Raw genomic sequence first — 22,147 nt, 5'->3', positions numbered from 1 at the left:
AAAATCCCCCCAAAACACACTTCTTTCATTAAATTGACAAAATAAGTTTACAAAAAAGGCAGTAAATGTCACGTTGGTTCCGCATGTACTTTTAAGCTTTCAGAAGGTACAGCGTGAATCACAACCGTGAACAGAAAGCATCATGGACGTACAAACCACAGGTTTTGATCTGAGAAACCTTTTTTTTTTTAAACAATCAACATTTTAGAAATTAGCTAAAGAGGGTCCTGCAAAAGTGTTGCCACATATTTTAGCCAATCACAACCAAGAAATTGTAGATGGTTTTTAGAAAGTGATGGGGGAACATTTTGATCTTATGAAAGCTAGAAATTTAAAAAAGGGTTACATTTGTCCCACAAGACTTTGGACATGCCTGATCTGTTCCCAGTAGTCTTATTTAGAATTATACAGTAGAGCAGAGCAGGGAGCTTGTCGTCCACCCAGTCAGTGTAATTTTACGTAACAAATTTTGTTATACATTTTTTAAAAAGACATTTCTTGTCTTCTCCTGATTCACAACCATTTGAATAAAAAATACTTTGAAATGCAATTTTATGCTCAATTTTCTTTACGTATGTCATCAGAAAAATACAACAACATATTTAATAAAATCCCCCAAACCCCCAATTTTTTTTTAATCGGAGTGGGTCTTTAAACCACCAAAATAAGTTTAAAAAAGGCTGAAAATGTCATGTTGGTTCCACGTCTATTTTTAGGCTTTCAGGAGGTGGACAGTGAACAGAAAGCATCACGGCTGTCTTGGGAGATTAGATCAGCCAAACAGCCAGTGTTGATGCTGATGGAAATATTCCACTCAAACTTGTGCCAAACAAAAAGATAAAAAGTGGAGTTTGATCAAAAGCCTAATTAGAGCTCAGGCAGCGGGGAGCGACTTGGGCGCAGTGACTCAAACTGCAGCAGATAAAGAGGACCACGTTGTAGTTTGGGAGGCAAAGTTCTCCAACTGTAATTAGCAGCAATAATATCAAACTAGATAGGGAGTAACGCTGCAGAATTTCCCTGTAATCTTTTAACTTGCCACCAACACCAGCTAAGATATTTCAGATGCCAGGAGTCGCTTCTTAATGAAGCGTGGAATCTGTTACCAAGATCCGAGCGCCTGCTTCCTGCTCCCACCACTTACATAGGAAGGGAGGCGGCACAGTCGCATAAATCTAAGCTGGCTCACATCGCAGCGTATTGTTCGCGTGCAGGAAATGAGTCAAAACCGTGTGAGGAGGGGGCGCCGCACCTTTAAACGTGCTACAAACAGGCCGCAGAGGAGGTCAGACTAAGAATGTGCCTTCAGTGTGGGGACGGGACTCTTTTTCAACTAAAATGTTCATTCTCACTGACATTAAAGTAAACCACATTAGCGGTTGAACCGCGACAGAAATGAGTACACTTCCGAGATGATAAGGCATTTGATACCAAAGCTACAACTTTTCTTTAAACCTCATTTAAATAATAATAAACAAGGAAATGCATTTAACCTCCTGTCCAAGAAACAATTGATGCACAGGATGGAGTTGTTGTGGCAACTAAAGAGGCTATATACAGTTTAACTGGTCTCTCATTTAAAGAGAAAAAAAAAGAGTTGCAGTCACTTCTCCCTGCGGTGTTGCAAATGCGGTCTGTGCGTGGCATTTCCTTTTGACATTGAGTGCCGTCAGCTCATGGCAACAACAAATACAATTGCATTCACCACAGGAAACCTTGCAGAGGAAATTCAGTTAGTGAAACCACCTTCCACGAGATGTTGGACCAGCCAGCCTGCGAGTCTGCCACCGCTGAGAGGATAAATGTTTCCACACAGATCCGTTTCTGCCCCTGGCTGCTTTTTAGACACGCTGCCTCCTTGATGCCAACAACACGAGCCTCACTTGTGGAGAGGATCAATCTGCCACTTTTGATAAAGAAAAAAAAAAGAAAAAGGCCCACTTTTCCAGTTTCTTTTTTTCTCATAAAAATTGTCCTTTTTAACCTTTTTTTTGTAAGTTGATTGCTAAAATTGCACTTTTATGAACAAAAGTAAACTTTAGTTTATGAGTTTAGACTTCATTAATAGAAAGAGACTGGAGCTACATGCAGTTCACAAAATAGCCACTAGAGGGTAGATTTTATATACATGAAAAGTGCACTCTATATATTTGGATTTTGTGCACAAATGTCTAACAAGATCACACAAGGCCAAGATGACCAATTAGACAAAAAATGTAGAATCTATACAAGTAAACAGATAAAAATCCTACATTTTTGTACATATCTTTTAGTCAGACGGACATGGCTACTGAGCAGCTCTCTTGGAGCCATTGAGATTCTAGCTCAGGGGTATGGATAACGAGAGTGGGCCAAAACACTGCTGGGTATCTGCTCCAACCTGCCAGAGCAGGGAATAAACTATTCTATTACCTTCCTGCGACCTTGAAGTCAAACAGGAGAACTGTGCTGCTAAAGGATTGCCACGGGGTACAGTTCACCATTTTCAGGACATGGCTAAGCAGGTCAGGAAACCGTAAGCACATTAAATCTTATTTAGGAAAAAGTACACAACAAGAGTTGGGTGTAATCTTTGCAACCACTTTTCCAGCCGACCTCCAAATCCCTCTGCCTTTTAGAGGCGGCTCGGCCAGATAAGTACAACACAAGCAAATGACTTCCTGCAAAGCTTTTAGTGTACTGTCAATGATGCTCTCCTGCAGAGGAAGTCAGATAATTGAGTGATAAATATTGGATCTTGTGTGGAACCGAAACAAACACATCAAGAGGGTTAGTGAGGCTTCTCCTTTTCAACATGAGCATTAAAACGCCAGCTACAAAGCAGAGCTCAATCAAATTAAATATGAAATCAATACGTGACCATGTAAACAACGTTGTAATTCATTACAGCCAAGTTCTTCACACGAGGACATCCCGTCATAAATCCAGTCACATTGAAGTAATCATTCAGTTTTTGACATTTTAGGGCAAAAATACAAAAAAAAGGACGTTTCAGGAAGGACACCAGATCCTTCATCAAAAGAGCCATTTAAACACACAAAGTTTGGTTTCTTTATCCAATCTAAAGGACTAAAGTGATAAGCCCGCAGAGGAACGCTGCATAATCCTGCGTTGGTTTCCTGCTTTCACTGCACAGACACAGTGAATTCCTTCTCCTCCTTGGTTAATCCTGCTCAAGTTGGCTCGGTAATCCCGCGATCTAAATAAGAGCAGAGTCCACAGTGAGGTGGAACGGCCGGACAACAAACCCCGCCACTTTCACGGGTGGTCATAGTAAAAGTGCTGAGAACAAGCGCCTCAGCAGTCAGCTTTGGGGTCTGACGGTAACTTTATGTCCAGCAAACTAACGAAGCACAAAAATAATTTATCTATTGTTACATTTATAGAGACCATAAAGTCTAAAAAAATTGTCCATTCCAGAAGATGGAAACCAGCTACACTAAATTACCAAAAGTATTGGGTCACCTGCCTTGACTCACATTTGAACTGAAGGTCCATTCCATTCCTAATCCATAGAGTTCAATATGATGTGGGCCCACCTTTTGGAGCTATTACAGCTTCAACTCTTCTGGGAAGGCTGCCCACAAGGTTGAGGAGTGTGTTTTAAGGAATTCTGGACCATTCTTCCAAGAGCGAATTGATCAGGTCACATCCTGATGTTGGTGGAGAAGGCCTGGCTCTCAGTCTCCACTCTTAATTCATCCCAAAGGTGTTCTACGGGGTTCAGACTCTGTGCAGGCCAGTCCAGTTCATCCACACCAGACTCTGTCCTCCATGTCTTTATGGACCTTGCCTTGTTCACTGCTGTATAGTCATGTTGGAAGAGGAAGGAGCTGCTCCAAACTGTTCCAACAAGGTTGGGAGCATGGAATTGTCAGAAATGTTTTGGTATCCTGAGGCACTCAAAGTTCCTTTCACTGGAACTAAGGGGTCAAGCCAGACTCCTGAAAAACAAGCCCACACCATCATTCCTCCTCCTCCAGCAAATTTCACACTCGGCAGTCTGAAATGTACCGCTCTCCTGTAACCTCAAAACCAAGACTAGACATTTCATGACTGGATTTGCTGCACAGGTGTCATCCTATGACGGTTCCACGCTGGAATTCTTTAAGATCCTGAGAGCGGAACATTCTTTCACAAATGGCATGCAGACTGTAAAAACAGTTTGCATCCCTGAGTGCTTGATTTTAGGGCTGGGAATCACTGGGTACCTCACGATAAGATACGCAACACATGGCTCACGATACCAATAATATCGCAAATTCACAATACTGCGATGATTGGTAAAAATCCTATCTAATAACTCATATATATCCATCCATCTTCCTCCGCTTCATCCGGGACCGGGTCGCGGGGGCAGCAGTCTGAGCAAAGATGCCCAGACTTCCCTCTCCCCGGCCACTTCCTCCAGCTCTTCAGGGGGGACCCCGAGGCGTTCCCAGGCCAGCCGAGAAACATAGTCTCTCCAGCGTGTCCTGGGTCTTCCCCGGGGCCTCCGCCCAGTGGGACATGCCCGGAACACCTCACCAGGGAGGCGTCCAGGAGGCATCCGGACCAGATGCCCGAGCCACCTCAACTGGCTTCTCTCGATGCGGAGGAGAAGCGGCTCTACTCCGAGCTCTCTCCGGGTGACCGAGCTTCTCACCCTATCTCTAAGGGAGCGTCCAGCCACCCTCCGGAGAAAACTCATTTCAGCCGCTTGTAGTCGGGATCTCGTTCTTTCGGTCACGACCCAAAGCTCATGACCATAGGTGAGTACTGGAACGAAGATCGACCGGTAAATTGAGAGCTTTGCTTTCTGGCTCAGCTCCCTTTTCACCACAACGGACCGGTACAGCGACCGCATAATAGCGGACGCCGCTCCAACCCGCCTGTCGATCTCACGGTCCGATCTTCCCTCACTCGTGAACAAGACCCCAAGATATTTAAACTCCTCCACCTGAGGCAGGAGCACTCCACCCACCGAGAGAGGGCAAACTACCTTTCTCCGGTCGAGAACCATGGCCTCAGATTTAGCGGTGTTCACCCTCATCCCGGCCGCTTCACACTCGGCTGCAAACCGCTCCAATGCATGCTGGAGGTCCCGGTTCATATATAGAACACCACATTTTTTTGGAACATATATCCCCATTTTTTTTTTTTTCTTGAACACAATCGTAATAAACAACTTTTAACTATTTTGTTATGACGACTCTGATGAAGATGGAAGCTCTCCGTCGAAACACGTCAGGTATGAAACAATCATGTGTCTGATAATAAAATAATTAAATCAGTTAATAATAATACAGACACTATTAATCAAATTCATTAACAACTTTTGTTTTATTTTGTGCAACAAAAAAATAAACACTTATGTGCAAATCAGTAATACTATGTCTTTGACAAGCATGGACACCAATTTAATTGGAATTATCTATAAGATTCAGTGTTAACAATAGTAAAGATGAACAGCAGTACCACTACTTGGTGCAAAATTGCTGTACACAGAACAAAAATGAGATAACTCAAATAACTGCCAGGCACGTTGATGCTCACGACATCCAACATCACAACATCCACGACCCTTATCTACTTCTAAAGGAATGTCTCACCAAAAGATGACGACTATGATGTTTTATAACCTTTTAAATAGAAAATAAAGGATCGATATTTGCTGAGAACCCATCGAGCATCAATTACAGGACTAAATATAAAGATATATCACAATATCGATATTTTGGCACACCCCTGCATGATTTTATACACCTGTGGCCACAACAAGTGATTAAGACACCTGATTCTGATCATTTGGATGCTTGAGTCAATACCTTTGGTAATATAGTGTATCAAAGAATCTAAGACATTCGAACAACCAACACAACTATAGGCCTTAGCTTCTACTACTGCACATAATCAACTTATTTCATTTTTTTACAACTGCACTATTCTGTTTTATTATTAAAAGACTGATTGATTTCCTTTTGCTTTTTCAAATAAAAAAATAAAATACTTAAACAAATACAATAAACAGAACGTGATTAAGTGTTCGGCAAAGAAGTGGGTAGAAGGAAAATCTTATAAATGTCCACCCCCCAATCATACTTTATTTAATGCAAACACTTTTACACATTAAACATATAATCAATATTCACAAAATAACTAAAAAAAGAAAGGTATTGGTACAAAAAAACCCAACAAAATCATGATTGTACGTACTTATTTTTTAAATGTATAAGTCTTAAAGGTCTCAGTTTGTATTTATTGTTCAGTCGTTCAATTAGAAGCACAACATTCAGAGTCGTTCAAATGAGAAACTACTGCAAACTAAGGTGTCATCTTAAAAATGTGACTTGCCAGCTAGAAAGTTCTTTAACTCTATATCTAAAACAGTTATAGCATTTCTTTTCATTTCAACAATAACATACTAACCATTTTCTAAGAAATGCCAACAGTTCTTTCTCAAATGCTCCATAAAGACATCAAGTGGGTTTACGATGACTGGGTTCATTATTACTTTCGACAACAAGCAACAAGTAAAATAACTTTAACACCATCTGACTGTAAGATCTTTAAATATAAAAACAACGTAAGTGTGTAAAATCAGAGGCCTAAAGGGGAAATGCACGTCCATCTAGCTACACAGACAATCTGCAGACGTCACTTCCTCAGTCGGTTTAGAAACATCCGGTCTCCAGAGCTAATTTACTACAGATAAAATATATGTTCACAAAACGGAAGAATCTTTATTAAAAAAGTTAAAAACAGAGCAGTTTTTAAACTTAAGTGTGCCTTAAACAATTCCATGTGTGACCCGTGTTTCATTTAACCTTTTGCATCCACATTCTGTGTACCTGACATTTGAAATATATCTATATGTTGTATGTTATGGTAATTTTCATGAATAATAAAACAAACTAAGAAAACATGTAAATAACTGAATTAAATCTCCACATATATTTAACAGTGTTATTTACTCAATCTGCATTGTGGTATTGATACATAACTAAATGATTGTTTCAGGTAAAAACTGAAAACAAGTTTCTGCAAAATCCCTATTGATTCAGTTTTTTGAGAATATTAGAATAAATGACAGAAATAACAAAAAAAATGCCTTTGAAGCCTAAAAAAAACAAAGTCAAAGTTTGAAAGTTTATGACTGCAGTCATCTATGTAGTTTAATAAACTTTTATAAATGTGTTGGAAAATATAGAAAAAAAAATATGAATTTGCTTGATATTTATATGCTTCATATTTTAAAAGCAACTTTTGTAAGTTATGTTTGACACAATTACAAAAACAGTTATTGGAGCTATCTGGAATGCTTAATTCTAGAATATATATATAAAAAAAAAGACAAGTAGAGTTGAACTGAGATCGATCCCACTGTAACTTATACAGTCCTGACCCAAATAAAGCAAAGCTTAAAGCAGACTCTTGACTCTGGCTCAAATGCCGTTACATCAGGATGATCCCGCTTTAACTCCTGTTTATGTCAAATCGTATAAATCAAAGCGGACGCTGCTGCAACAGCAACTATCTATACAGTGATATAGTTTCTCTGTCATTTGAGCGGGAGGAGACGCGAGTTCCAATGCTTTCCCCAATGCCATATGGTCAAGTGGAGAAACTACAGCCTGAGGACGCGTTTAATGCTATTAGCCTTTTGACCCGCTGGATAAGAAGCAGGGTTACTACAGAGCAGCTTCCAACCTGCTTCTGGCTGACACAGCGCCTTCTCACCAGCTCCTTGTCCTTCAACGCCCCGTCATGTCGAGCTGAATTCTGGCTTCAGTTAAACCCAGAGAGAATGCATTAAAAAAATTGCAGATTAACATCATCTTGAGTCGACGATAACTAATCTGTACGAGTCTACTAGATGAGAGATTTTTGTTTAAAATGAAACTGTATGGTCAATCATCTTCAGAGGTCCATTGTGAAATGCATCCCAGGTGTATGCAAACACTGCCAAGCGTCCGACCAATCAGAGCATTGCATTACTTTGAATACTGGTCAGAGAAAGGACAAATAGCTCCTCTCTACAGACACACTGTAGGTGTGTTCCAGCAACGATGAGGTAAAACGAGGTCCAGCAAATATCTGCTTTACATTGAACTTTGGAGATGATGAGCATCCTTATAACACAAGGGTGGGCAGTTCCAGGCCTTGAGGCCCGGTGTGTCTGCACTATTTCCAGGTAACTCGTGGAAGATTACCTGGTTCAGGTTTGTCTAGCCATTTAGTACATTCCAGAGCAGGGCATGTTAAAAAACATGCAGGAATGCTCCCACCTCCGTCATAAGGAGAGCTTCTCTGCCTTGAGAGGTTTCACTTTAAATAGTAAATGCCTCTGACTGCATATGAAACCGGCGTGACTGAGTGGCATGTCACTTGTAAAAAATGTCTCACGGTGACTTCAAATGAAACAATTCAGTTACTTTTTTTTTGTAATACGAATGCCGCCATTGACAACCAGAAATTGTCAGTAAGCAGTGATTGATCCAAGTCAGTCTGAGTCAACATTTTAATGGTCACCACTCTGACCAATCAGGAGTGAACTTGTTAAAAGGTCACACCCCACCACTTAAAAAACGGGCTTAGGAAATTCTGTCTAAAATTTTTAACATTTGACGTTGGATGCATTTATTGAGGCATCTGATTGGTCAATTTATTCCTTGAATAACTTGAAGAGTAAAAAACATTTTCAATTGATAAAAGTTATGGTGATTCTGACAAATATGACTGAGTTGATAACAATCCATAAAAGGAGACTAAATATAACCCATTTTATTTGAATGAATTACTATCAAACCACAAAGACGGGGTATCTATTCGTTTTGCCGCATGGTTCAGCCAACAAATGTTATTCTGCCCAGCTTGAGTGTTTTCACACACGCTATGACACTCGACAGTTATTTTTACACAGGAAGCGACAAGAATCAAACCTGTCATAGGTGTGAAATTAACCATAGCAACAAAAAAAAAAAAAAGATGACTAAATGTGTCTATTTAACCACAATAAAAACAGAGGATGTAAAATCTTTAAATCTGAATTGTTCTTTAGAATATTTTTAAAACACTTTCTTTTTTTAATATTAGATATTTCACATGTCCCAAAAAGAATTCTGGGAGATTAAATGTACACAGTTGCTTGTGAGCACTTTCCTTAACAGCCAGTGACTTTTGGCTGCTTTAACCTGTTCCGCAGTTACATAATCTCTGAGTCCAATTAGCCTCATGTCATTAAAGTCTTCCAGGAAGAAGCAGTAAGAGCTCTCATTAACCTAAATGGAACCAGTACAAGACGGCACAGACTGAACGGCATATGTGCTTGGATTTGAATCCACCCTGGATGCAGAAAGCATCCTTGTTGCAGACACCGAGCTGCACATGTCCTAGTAATGGCCTCGGATTTCATTTCATGTCTTCTGCCAGCTCTTGTTCCCTCTGCATGGGTGGTAATTTCAAAAATGAAACTGTAAGACAAGCTTCTGCTGGTGATGTAACAATAATGACGGTCACCCTGTGCTGTAAGATTACACAAACATGTCAGGCATGTTTCCCAACAAGAGGCTGCTGTTGTGCTTGAAGTTTTGGCCAGACGACTAACTTTGAAAGGCAGATCGCGAGAGACACAAAGGACAGAGACGGCGGCGGATAAGACGGCGTGTGTGGGAGTTCATGCAACAGAGCCTGGCCGCACAGAGCGCCGTCTGTAACCAGCCTGTGATGCTGGAGCTGAGGGAAAGCTGCACACAGTCACCACTGTTTGGCAGGGGTTTGGGTTGGGTGAAGGCGAAGGGCAAAACACAAGTGCTGAGGCACTTTCTGCTGAAGAGCCGCAGCTGTCCCATTGAAGACGAGGAGCCAGAGGAGAGGTTTGGGACTGTGTGAGAGCGGCTGGTAACGGCTCCTTCTGCAGGTGGTTTTGCCTAATTATCAGGACATGGATGCCAGTGGCCTGTTTTCCATTTTCTCCACAAGTACAAGGAAAGAACTGGAACATTTTAGACAAATAATTGCACAGCAATATGCCTGGCACTGATTAAAAGACTACCTCCGGACGGAAGCGGGCGTGATCAAGTGAACACGGAAAGAGGGAGGACAAAAACAGAGGCTGAAATCAAATTAAATCAGATCATCATCTTCATTATGTTCTCATATTTTTTATCAATACAAGTAAAGCTCCATACACAACAACACAAAAAAGTCACTTTTTACTTCAAGATTAGCATTATGTAAATCGGAACAATTTGTTCAATTTAGCAAGAAGTTTATTAAGGATGTGCAAAAATTTTTAAGAACCACTCTGGTAATAATCCTGTTTTTAACATGTTCTTGTTGAATTTTTCTTAGATTAAAATAGTGCTGGGTGATATGGTAAAAATTATTTATCAGGATATAAATTATTTTTTTATCACAATAACAATATATATAATGATATATCAAAATAAAACATATTTTCAGGATTTTTTTTGGTTGGGAATCGATTAAAAAAATTTACTAATTAATCACAAACCTGGGAAAAATTCATCTTGATTAATCAAAATTAACTTTTTTTGTTACAGTATTTTACAACTACTTATCTGTGAATAATCACAATATGAAAGCAAGCAAAACTGTACATTTAGGACATTTATTTTTAATTAAGGCTGTCAATTGATTAAAAAGGATATCAGATTAATCACACTTGTGTGTTGTCATTAGTCACTAAAAATCACAATGTTTTACTAGGTACATTTTATAATAATACACAGCTTTCGAACAAAAGCAGGCTTGATTTTTTAATGTATAAAATGTTTTTAGATCACGCCATGGAAGTCTAAATCAGCTAGTCAAAGCAAAGGGCTGCAATTAAATTGTGTTAATAAATATTAGTGCGTTAATTCTGCTAGATTAATTGTGTGTGTTAATGTTCACAGCCCTAGTTTTTTATTAAATAATAAACTGACAAAAATGTAATTACTTACTTTTCTCTGGCTTTATTTTTTTAAGTAACATGTAACAGAATTGCCACAAATGAGATTGTTTTTTAAGTGCACAACAGTTTCAAGTTCTTAGTAGGAAAGCACGCTTTTGTACAAAAGTTTAGAAATAAAAAATAAATTTAAAAAAAACAATAGAGGAGAATTGGCACGATACACACTTTTCTATCACCCAGACCATATGTATAGTCATCATATCACCACATAAAATAAAGCATTTGGAAAAAGCTTGTAGGTGTGTCATAGAAACTACAATGTGCAGGGCACAAGCTCCCTGCTCCGGTCCATTCTGATACGTATACTTGCAGACGTATAGATCCATGAACATCTTTGTTTTCCAAAGCTCTGATATGCTGACCGTTTTTGTTGCACCAGTAAAGTAAGGTTGGGGTTGTGAAGTGCTGTAAGATAGCAGTAGAGCATATAAACAGGTGGTGGACAGAAAGTGGGGCCGCCCACAACCCTGAAGCAAATTTCTCCTGCTACTTTGCAAAAATGGTGTCCAAGAAAACAATACAAGTTTTGGGGATTTTGCCTAAAAACTATCATAATTAGACTAAGAAACACTTTTAAAATGGATCAAGAGAGGTACAGTGTATTAATTCTTTATACTTTTGAAGCAAAAGACTTACTTAAACTGTTACAGATCAAAGTGTACAAAACATGTTTAGTTTGGACACTTAAGTCCCTCGATTTAGATGAACATAACAGCAGCATACTTTTAAACAGAGAGGGTTGAAATCTGTCCTTTTTTTAAATAAAAAAAATATTTTTTCCTCATATTTTCTTGAATAATCAATTTTTTTGATAATAATGCTTAACATCGTGATTTTTACATAAGATTTGACAATACGCCTGCTGAATCAGCCTCTTTATTTATAGTTTAATTGCACTTTTTCTATTTGAATGACTGCGCTGCAAACACTTCACAAAGTTGGACTAATTTATCTGTTTTTCTTTTCTTCAAAATACAAATAAATATTTGCAAAATAGCACATTATTAAGTTTTTGTTATGAAAATATTACACCTACTAGGGTTTAAATTCTTTTGTCGTCTTATAAAAACAACAAACGATAAAGAAGATCCAATATATTTTAAAAGTTTGGGCAAAAAAAAGAATAGTTTTGGACCACCACTTAAATTACAAAAAAAATAGAAATAATTTATGATAAATAGAATAATAGCTTTGATTTGGTCCCTATTATCAAAGATGACTTGGCTATTTCTCATCTACTCAAGCTTCAAACTTTATTTATTTGTATAGCGCCTTTTGTTCGGCCAAAACACATGGCGCTCACCACCTATTGATCAGAATCTATTTAATTAGACCTGTTCTCATCCACACTCTGCCATCACTGATATGGGGATTAAGAGCTGAACATGCTTAAATAAGCCTTGGGCTCCACAGAGCAACCTCTTGCTCACCACTCAATCAATGAATCTTGGGATTTGTTGTAAATAGTCTAAATCTGCTCTCCCTAAGTCCCGGTTCAAGGTCGGGATTTGCTGCACACTTTTTCAAATGAGCAGTTCAGAGGAGCCGACACTCAGGAGTGGCATTATTTGTGTTATTTTTAAACTCAGTAAAGATCTTGGAAAAAAAAAAATCAGAGGGGCAGATGCATCCTTGACAGTTATGCAAGAGGAAGGAACAGCCTAACAACAGTTTGTTTCTGTGGCAACAGCTTGCTTGCGCTGTTTAGTTATGATACGTTTCCTCCCACCTCTTATCCTCATGCTCCTCCCTCGATGGATGACAAAAAAAAAATCCCCTTTTTAATCAGCACTGACAGAGCCTGACCCAGATTGCCTCAAGAAGACAGCCAGGCAGCATGGGAAGGTTTGCAGATTGTTCACAAATTCACTTAAACAGGAAAATATGTTTTTTTTAGATAAAAAAAATAAAAGGAGTTATCCAGTTTGTTACAATGAACCCGTTTCAGGCTATTGAGCCACACATTCATTATTACAGATGTCAATCTGCTCATGGCAACAGCAGAAGCTTAACAGGCTGTGATGACAGAGTCAGAGAGCCACACATGTGTCACACAAATACAATTCATATCATACTGAGGTCTGACCTAGTTATTGCCCCAAACACTTTCTCTTCCACCTTATGGTCCACCTGGGGGTTGAAAGACTCAATAAGCCAAAAAAGGGGGGGAATAAAACCCATCTGGCATTTATCATTGGTGGACAACAAGGAGCCATTTGTGCTAAGTCCTTCAAAACAATTATTGGAATCATCAGACCAAGCAGCTGACTCACTGCACTGTAAATGCCCTACATAGGAATATCCCTTAGTGAGGATGTGAAAACATTTCTATTCTTTTTGTGCAGATTTTTGGGAGAATGTTATGACTTATCTTTGGACAAGAAAACCAACTTTAACCCTGCTTTGTTCCCAAACTAGATTAATGGTGAACTGCCACTTTGCTGTTGTTGTGCAATGCATCCTAGGGCAAAGACTTAGTATGAATCCATAACCCTTAGTGACTACCTGGATTGACATCACCAGAACCCCCTTTGGAGTTGGTCTAAGGTTGGGTCTTCCAAACAAGTCCTTGGCCCTACATGGGATCTCTGTACTGTAAATTCATCCATCTAAGAAAGACCAGAAGAGTTTTGTTTGACTTGGGCAGATGTCCCAACGTCACAACTATTGACTGTATATGTGAACTGGACTGAGTGACCCCTCCCCCCTGACATTCCAAACAGGAAGTACCCACTTGCTCCAAGAAGCCAAAATAACAGACTTCTATAGAAAAATGAAACAACTATTACTCAGTCATTCTATTCAAAATAATTCTACAAACTCACTCCCAATTGGCAAGAGTGATTGCCATAGAAACAATGACTGAGACTAATTCAGACCAATCACTACTTACTTATGTCAACTGGCTCCAAGATGGAGCTGTACGTATTGTGAAAAAAAAGTTGCGATAGAATTGATTTCCTTTTGTTGGAGCCAAAAGTAAGCCATTTTCAATGGGTGAGGTCACATTTACTTGATCCATTTCTCAAATAAAGTCAGTGGTAACAACTGATGGCAGGGATGGGTAACTCCAGGCCTCAACAGCAGCGTTTTTGCATGTTTTCCAACATACCCTGCTTTGGCATGTTGCAATTGCCTGGTCACACCTGAACCAGGTAATCAGTCATGAGTAGGGCTTGGATATCTGGAAATCATGCAGACACTCCAGCCCTCGAGGCCTGGAGTTGTCCATCCCTGAATTGTGAACTAGTTTTGAATCCAACACTAAATTACCTGAGATAGACTCTCATCCTATCTGGAGTGTCTTACAGCGTGCTAGAGGGGGTTTTCCTATAACTTCCAAGGTTGACCATCACGTGTGATGACAAAAGGGTCTTGTCACTGGACTACAGGGTCATGGACACGACTCTTACTTTGGTTTTGCTAAATGGACTGAACATCAGTTCAGAATAAAAAGCCATCTTAAGAGTTTCTAAATAAGAATACTAGCAAGTACTATGACTGAGGACTCTATTGTTCCACTGCGAGAACTCAACATGAAAAAAAGCTGAAAAATGAAAGCTGTAACTATGTAAATGGCGTATACTTTTATAGCGCTTTTCTACCTTCCTCAAAAGCCCACAGCGCTTTACAGTCACAGACCCATTCACACAATGGTGGTGGTTCCGCAGTCAAACACTGGTGCCAACCTTCCACCAGAAGAAATGTGGGGTTCAGTGTCTAGCCCGAGGACACTTCAACACAGGGGGGAGGCAAGGTGGGAATCGAACACGCAATTTTTCCGATCAGGTGTCAATTGCCCTACCGCTGCACCACGGCCACATGCAAGAAGAATAGAACACTCAACATTTTAAAACGCCCAAGCTAGACGTGAAGCTGTAGATGTTTTTACTGCCTTGCTTCAAATAAAAAGACAAGGTCAGTTAAAGTGATGTAAATGTAGAAAGAAATGTTTCAAAACAACAGCTCAGGAACCCATTGCTTCACTGTGACTAGGCAGATTTAAAAAGTGTGATTTCTTGTGACATGATCTGTCCCACTAAGCATAAACGAAGGACATGAGTAGACCCACAGGAGGGAAATTTACCTTTATATAAATGTGCGTTGAGGAAAAGAGGTTCCAGCTCTTTTGTGAAGGCTCTCCAGCCTAAATTTAAGGAGCCTTTTATTTATTATTTTATATGATGAGTTGCCTTTTAGCAAATGACAAGACTCAATGTGTGGTTTGCCCCCTGCTCAGCACTATGTCGGCCATTTCCCTCTCTTGACTCTTTCACATGATGTGACACAGAGTGCTCTGGGATAATTACTGATTAGCTCTTAGACAGCATGTTGTTGCCCAGTTGGATACAAGATAATCTCCTGTTCACTGTCCTGTGAGTCCTATAGGACCGGGCTGATAGTAACTGAGCAGGGCTACCCGTTCATCCACAATCGTGCAAGTGCCTCTCAAGCTTACAAGCCACCAGATTGTGGTTTTCTGAAATACCGTAGAGCAGCCTGCAGAGTTTATTGCAGTGGTGCAGAGGAGCAGCTGATGTTTGATGAATGTTCAGTGACGTGTCATTTATCATTTTTAGTTAAACCAAACTGGCGTTGCTAGGCAAAACTCAGAACACGGCTTATGTGCAAGAACGGAAAAACCCATTTAGAATCTAATCCTTCAAGATGACATTAACAGGGTCTGAGTTTAAGTAGCTTATATAAACACCCTGCTGCAGCAAGTGTTTGGAGCACCAACACTTTTTTTTTCTTAAAGAATGTTGACAAGACTCTGGAAGATGCCTCAGACTTTTCCCGCTGCATCTACTCCAATTACTTTTCACAGCAGACCTGAAGCCGAGTTCGTTCCGAAAAGTCAACAAAAAATAAAGAAGTACTGGGTGTGCGGAAATAAAACAATTACTAAAAAAGGAATCGTCTGTAGCCAATATGTTTCCAAAAAATGTTCCCATTGCAGAGCAGCACCCATGAAGTCATAAAAACAAAAATATGCATCTATTTTTAAGTACATGAGACCCCTGTTTATTATACTACTCTATACTGTAAAGCTGCTGGATACAGACTGGTGTCTGGGACTAGAGGTATGAACTAAACAATATTTATCAATGTAGAATGTCCGCCCCATCCTTTTCAAGGTCACTGAGGTCAGCAGCAGTTTTCCAAGCAGTGACTGAACAAGGAAGGCTGCTCCCCCCCTCTCCCCGAACAGTTTATAATAGATTTTAAATATGAGACAATATAATGATGCACTTCAAGGAAATCCTTGGGTAAAGGATTTTCTCAGAAGTTGTCTTTTTTGTTTTGTTTTTCACATTTGAAATTAGTCTGAATAGTCTATTTGAATTTTTTTAGGTCTTCGAGAGAAACTATATATTTAAAAAAAAAAGGAAATTAAAAATGATTTAATTAATAAAAATCATTGGTAACTGGTGACGGTGTATTAAGCCTCGTTTCCACTGAGTGGTCCGTTCCGGTCTAGTCTGGTTTTTTTGAATGTTTCCATTGTAAAATGTAAACAGTACTGAACCATACCTATTGCGGGAACCCATCCATTGTAGGTCCATAGAAAAATGGCTGTAGCTACCAGTTGATTGTCAGAAAGTGATTACGACATTAGAAAGCGAGCAATCACACGCTAGCAGTCTACATCATGCATGCGGCGTGAAAACAAGCCACTAAGTGGAAGTGAGGTTTAACTTAGTGGAAGCCAGAATTATATTGAGCGCACTATACCACTCTCCACCGTCCCAGACCTTTCAGTGGAAACAAGACTTTAATGTTGCAGAAAGAGAGTTGATGTTGTGGTGAGAACTCATAGATCCATATGCAAAGATTGAATAATTGCAGTGGATAAAGCAATGAACTGTTAAGAGGGAAAACACTCATCTTTCGGATACCACAGAATTTTCACTTATGTAAACAGTTACTTTGAACCTTTAGGATATCAACTAGGAATGCAGTATTCCTTTTAACATACATTTTCCTCCAATATAAAAAAAACAAAAAAACAAAGCGCTACAAGCTGCAAAACAAAAGTGCAGAGCCCAATTTAGCAGAAAATTTAAATTTAACTTAAAAATCAATTGTAGCATTTTTTTTTCTCAAAAGTGGTACCTATGCTCTTGTTGACGTACTCCAACAGAGCAGAGCCTGCTTTTGAAAGGTCTGGTTTGGGGCAAATTAAGTTACACCTGTCGTTGCACATTAGCTTGCATCAAAAGAGAGAAAACCTGTCTTTGCAATTATCTCTGGATCCGTTTATTCCTTTTGTTGACTTAACAGTGACTTATCGTTAACATTAACCATTGATTGGAGGCATTTTACAAAAAAAAGTGAAAAACAAATCATAAATTTATATGAGAACAGACGGATGATATGACTAGGTTAAGAGAAAAAAAATACATTAAATTTAAAAAAATCTTTGTAGTCTATGAAAAAGATCAGTTAAAAGCCAAAGTTGGCTTCACTAAGGTATGAGAGGTGCGTGCATGAAAGATTCAGATGAATCCTGTATTTGTCAATGCAAACCCACTGATCGATGGTTTCACTTTCTTTGGTTCTTGATGGTGGGAATATCTAAAAGAATTCTTTGCTTAAACTGGCTTCACTAAACACTTCACTAAGGTATGTCAGGTGTGTATAGGAAAGAATCAACTGAGTCCTGCATTTATCAATTCAAATCCATGATGATAATCTATAGTTTTACTTTCTTTGGTTTCTTTCGTTCTTGATGTTAGGAATATTTTAAAGAATCCTTGACTTAAACTGGACTGATAAGTTGTTTTGTGTGACTGCTGGGTGTGTGTACTTCTGAGTTTTTAGAATTGGCTACATTTTTAAAGCAACTTATATGTTAATGTCTAATTAAAAAACAGAAACATTACAAACAACTCTACAAATCCTAGATTGATGACAAGCTTTAAAAGAAAAATGGAAGCAGACAGCTGACTGAGGTCCTCATGACACACGCATTAGCTATCAACTCTTGAATGTGTCTCCTGCTTTGTATATTTATGCTGTCAGGGCTCCTGTGGGAAGAGCCATAATTAGCCGTGGTTCGTCAAAGGTCATAAAGCAGCCAGAATGGAGATCCTGTTGACGTAATCCAGCCAATCATTTTAATGTCCTTCGCCCAGTGATCAGTCCCAACAGACCCCCCAAAAACCTCAATCTCACTGAGTAGAATACGAAGAGCTCAGAAAACTATGAAACTATAAATGTTTTCCCCTGTGACAGTTCACTCGTGAGTGCGTTTCCATCTATCAGAACAGCAGTGAAACATGTCTGCTTGAGTATACAAAGTCAAAGCAGGCAGCCGGAGACTCTGGAGGAGTTGTTTTTCACAGGCCTGTGTGGTATGCATGTGCATCCTGGCCCACTCAGACCCACCTCATGGCTGGCTGGTTGGCATTCCTGCCTCATTCTGTAATTATGGCCCTCACCCAGGCCTCTCTGCTTTGCTTTCTCCCAGGACCACCATCACCACCACCAAGTTGTTACAGGTTTGGTGGTGGGGGTCCATGCGGTCATCACACTGCTGAAGAAATCTACCAGTGGTGGACAATTCCTAAAAAATGAATGGAGTTTTTTGTATTAAGATTATTATCTGATGGTGCTATTATAGAACTGATGCAATACACACCTATCTGTTCAAGTGCTACAACAGCTATTTATGAATTATTTTAAATGCATCCAGAGTGTATAAAAGGAAATGTCTGAGAATTGCAGACAATCCGTGCCTTTCACGCAGGCGAGGGCACATGACATGCTTGCAGCAGAAGGATTAGGACAATCAGCTGAGCGCGTCTCAATACCACATTGTTCCCCGCTTTGTTTTTCCTCCAGTTCTCCTAGCAGCAGCTTATCAGAGGAGTACAGAACCAAAAGCTCTCCCCAATTATTCCGCCAAACTTGTAGAACGCACGGTCCACTTCCCAACCGCAAGCCGCGAACAAGCCCTAATACAGTGCCATTTGTCAGGACACTCAGCACAAATTACATGGAAAAAGCAGAGAAAACAGAATGTGGGGTTTTTAACTAAAATGACATGGCACACCCCTGTTCACGGGTCACCTCTGTAAGTGCGTGACAAGCAAACAAACAGCGTGGCTGGAGGAGGAAGGCAGCGTTCAAGCCTGACCTGCTCTGGCTATCGCTGTTCCACACCTCTGTAAACACATCTCCTCCACTCCATCAAAGGCTGATGTGACAGTCTAGACTAACAAATTACCAGCAGTCAAAACAAGGAGACATAATGTTTTAAGGACTTGTGGCTGTGGTTTATAGAGCAGGGAAGATGGTAGTAAAAAAAATCCCAAACACCAAATAAAGTATAAACATTACAGTAAAAGAAAGAATCCCTAAAAGGTCGTTGGGAGTTTTGGCCTAAAATGGAGCCACATCAGCAGCACCAGAACATTAGACCACCTTGGTTTTTAAATTTTAAAAGCTCTGAGATGTGCTCACCTAGCACTTGCATCAACAGGCCTGTGCTGACAGCAGTGTGTGATGTTGAATCACAGTGAGCAAACAGTGATGCTGGAGAGCAAACAGACTGATGTTTGAGCAGTTTTAGCTGCCTCGGGAGGCCAGTGAAGTGGCATTGACTTGCAATATCCAGGGTGAGAGTCGTCTGCCCCCTTTTAAGCCTTCCATCCAGTAGAGTTGATGAAACACCTTATAATAGAGCTTACCTATGTAGAGAGAGGAGTCTTTCTTCTTGACGTGGTCATCGATATAGGAAACTCCTAGAGGCTGAACTGGCGTGGCGCCGATCCCCAGCAGGACCTGAGCTCCGATCAACAGCAGGTACATCATGTTGGTGTTGGCCTTTTTGGTACACAAGATGTCCTCCTGCTGAGCCTCAATGCTGGTGCTGTTTGAGCAGATTTCCCGACCCACATCAGTCCTCCCGTCTTTCCCTATTTCATACTGACTTATCAGAAACTCGGGCAGGGCAGAAAGGAACGCCCCGAAGGCCATGACGATTCCCCCGCAGCCGATCAAACGCGGCCGATGCGCCCTGGCCCCAAAGTAGCTGACGAACAGGATCAGAGCCAGGTTGCCAATTTCAAAACTACTGGCTATCACGCCGACGTCAGCACTTTGCAGGTTGAACCGCCGCTCCAGAGTGGTCAGCACACTCACCTGAAAACAACAAGACAAAGTTGTAAGTGCAGGATCATGGGAAAATGATGGGATGATGCAACCAAGGTGGAAACATATACACAAAATCTGGTGTTTTTGTGCTATAGAACAAAATGTGATAATCTTTTGATTTTTGTGAGACAAGTGTTTCCAGTGGCATTTTAATTTTTAGCCAAAAATCAAAAAGCCATGTCGTTCTTGAACATACGGTTGCAAGAGAAAATATGTGAACCTTTTGGGAGTACCTCAATTTCTGTACGAAATGGACATTTTTTTGTTTGTTTTTTTTAATCACAACAATGGAGACAACAACGCCTGCTTAAATCACACCAATTTAAGTTTTCATGTTTTTATTGAACACTGTCATGTATCCAGTTTATGCATAAAACCAAGTAACTTCAAAGGGATCACATACTTTCTCCTGTAGCTGTAGTTTCTGAAAAGTGGAAGGAGTTTTTTTTTTTTTTTTTGCGTCTGAGATGTGTGTTTGTGTGTGTGTGTATCAGAATTAGGGGATAGGCTAATATCATTTTTTCCAGTCAATTCTGATAAGCGATATTTCCTCTGCAATTGCAGATTTTTTTTTCCACGATACCGATATTTAAGTGTCTACAAAAACACCAAGTTTAGATTTCCTTTTTTGTTTCTGTACTATACAATCACATTATACTTGACCTTTTTAACAAAAAGCAAGGAATCTCATAGGAACAAGTATCGCATCAAAACTTAGAAAATATATCTGAAAACATTTAGCGACTATAAGATGTAATTGTAAATCATAAGTTTTTCATTGCCAGAGATCTATTAGGAACATGTATCCCTTTCAAATATACATGAAAACAAAACAATCACTGGCTATGATTGTAAACAGTAGCTTCCTAGTGCCAAGGATGTATTAGGAACAAGTATCCATGTCAAAAACAAAGTGTATTGGGGAACAGTCAGAGGAATATCTGCAGATTTTTTTTAGTATCGCTCAACACCGATAAACTCAAATATCTGCTGATATCGATTCTAGCACTGATATATCACCCATCCCTAATCAGAATGGAGCAGGGTAGGGAGCTTGTGGCCTGCCCAACATATTTTCTACGTCACAACTAAGCACTTTTTAAAATATACTTTTTGTCTATTCTTGATTCAAGTCTAATTATTTTTGTCCATTACCCAAGAAAAAATGCCACAAGAATGTGTTAAAAACATAATTCTCATCAGTCTTTAAAGCCTAATAATACTCTTAGCAGGGTCTTTTTTATAAGTGTTTTTTCATGCTTAGCTATGACGTTACCAAGTGTGCTTCTGAATCTGCACTGAAAGTTTCTGAATAAGGAGCTGCTCAGATGTTCCACACAGAGGCTCCTCCCTGACAACCGGCCTTTTGATTTTTCTTCCATCACCAGCCCATATCCACATTAGAGCAGAGAGCCACCAGAAACCATTAACCGAGGCAAAAGCAGCAGAGAGGTTGTTTAGATCCTTGGTTACCACGAGACAGAGCCAAAATGTCTTCAGCATGACAAACCTATGAGGTATACTTAGACGCTGGAGTGATCTCCAAAACAAAGACTTTATGAAAAACTAATTAATTTGTTAAGAGAGGAAGCAACGGCACAACTGTTTGGGGATTTGAGACTCACAGTTTCACAATAAAAAAACAGCCAAAGCACTATTTATACATTTGTCCCAACCTAACCTTGAGAGGGCACCATAGTTCCCACGACTCGGTGAAAAAAACTTTAGATGGGAGCTATGAAAACAAACATCCTTCTTCTGTTTTCTTCCTTAAAAACGATCCAACTTTTCTGGTGGGAGAAGATAATTATTTAATTCTCAAGCAAACCAGTGTAATTAAGAACAGATGACTTTGATTTGAACCCAGAAATGACATTTTTGGTCAGAGGGGTTGCTGGTGGTTGGAATTCCCTCCAAAGATTATTAAAGTGGTTCAGATTGTGGGATCATTTGAGTTTGGCCATTACAGATGGGAACTAGATAGTAGCTTTTTCTGAAAACAAATAGATTATTTTGTTGTTGTTTTTA

General features: G+C 39.7%; 1 protein-coding gene across 1 annotated transcript in view; it reads right to left on the bottom strand.

Moving 5' to 3' along the window:
• slco3a1 (solute carrier organic anion transporter family, member 3A1) overlaps window positions 1-22,147 on the bottom strand; it is a 30,860-nt gene that overhangs the window by 5,273 nt on the left and 3,440 nt on the right. The window contains exon 2 of the mRNA XM_024282221.2: window positions 19,654-20,107. Within this exon, the coding sequence (XP_024137989.1) occupies window positions 19,654-20,107 (454 nt within the window). The remainder of the gene's footprint in view (window positions 1-19,653; window positions 20,108-22,147) is intronic.

The sequence above is a fragment of the Oryzias melastigma genome, linkage group LG6 (genome assembly GCF_002922805.2).
Source record: "Oryzias melastigma strain HK-1 linkage group LG6, ASM292280v2, whole genome shotgun sequence".
NCBI lineage: Eukaryota > Metazoa > Chordata > Actinopteri > Beloniformes > Adrianichthyidae > Oryzias > Oryzias melastigma.
The sequence above is the reverse complement of the archived record's forward strand: the minus strand, read 5'-3'. Positions and strand labels throughout refer to the sequence as shown.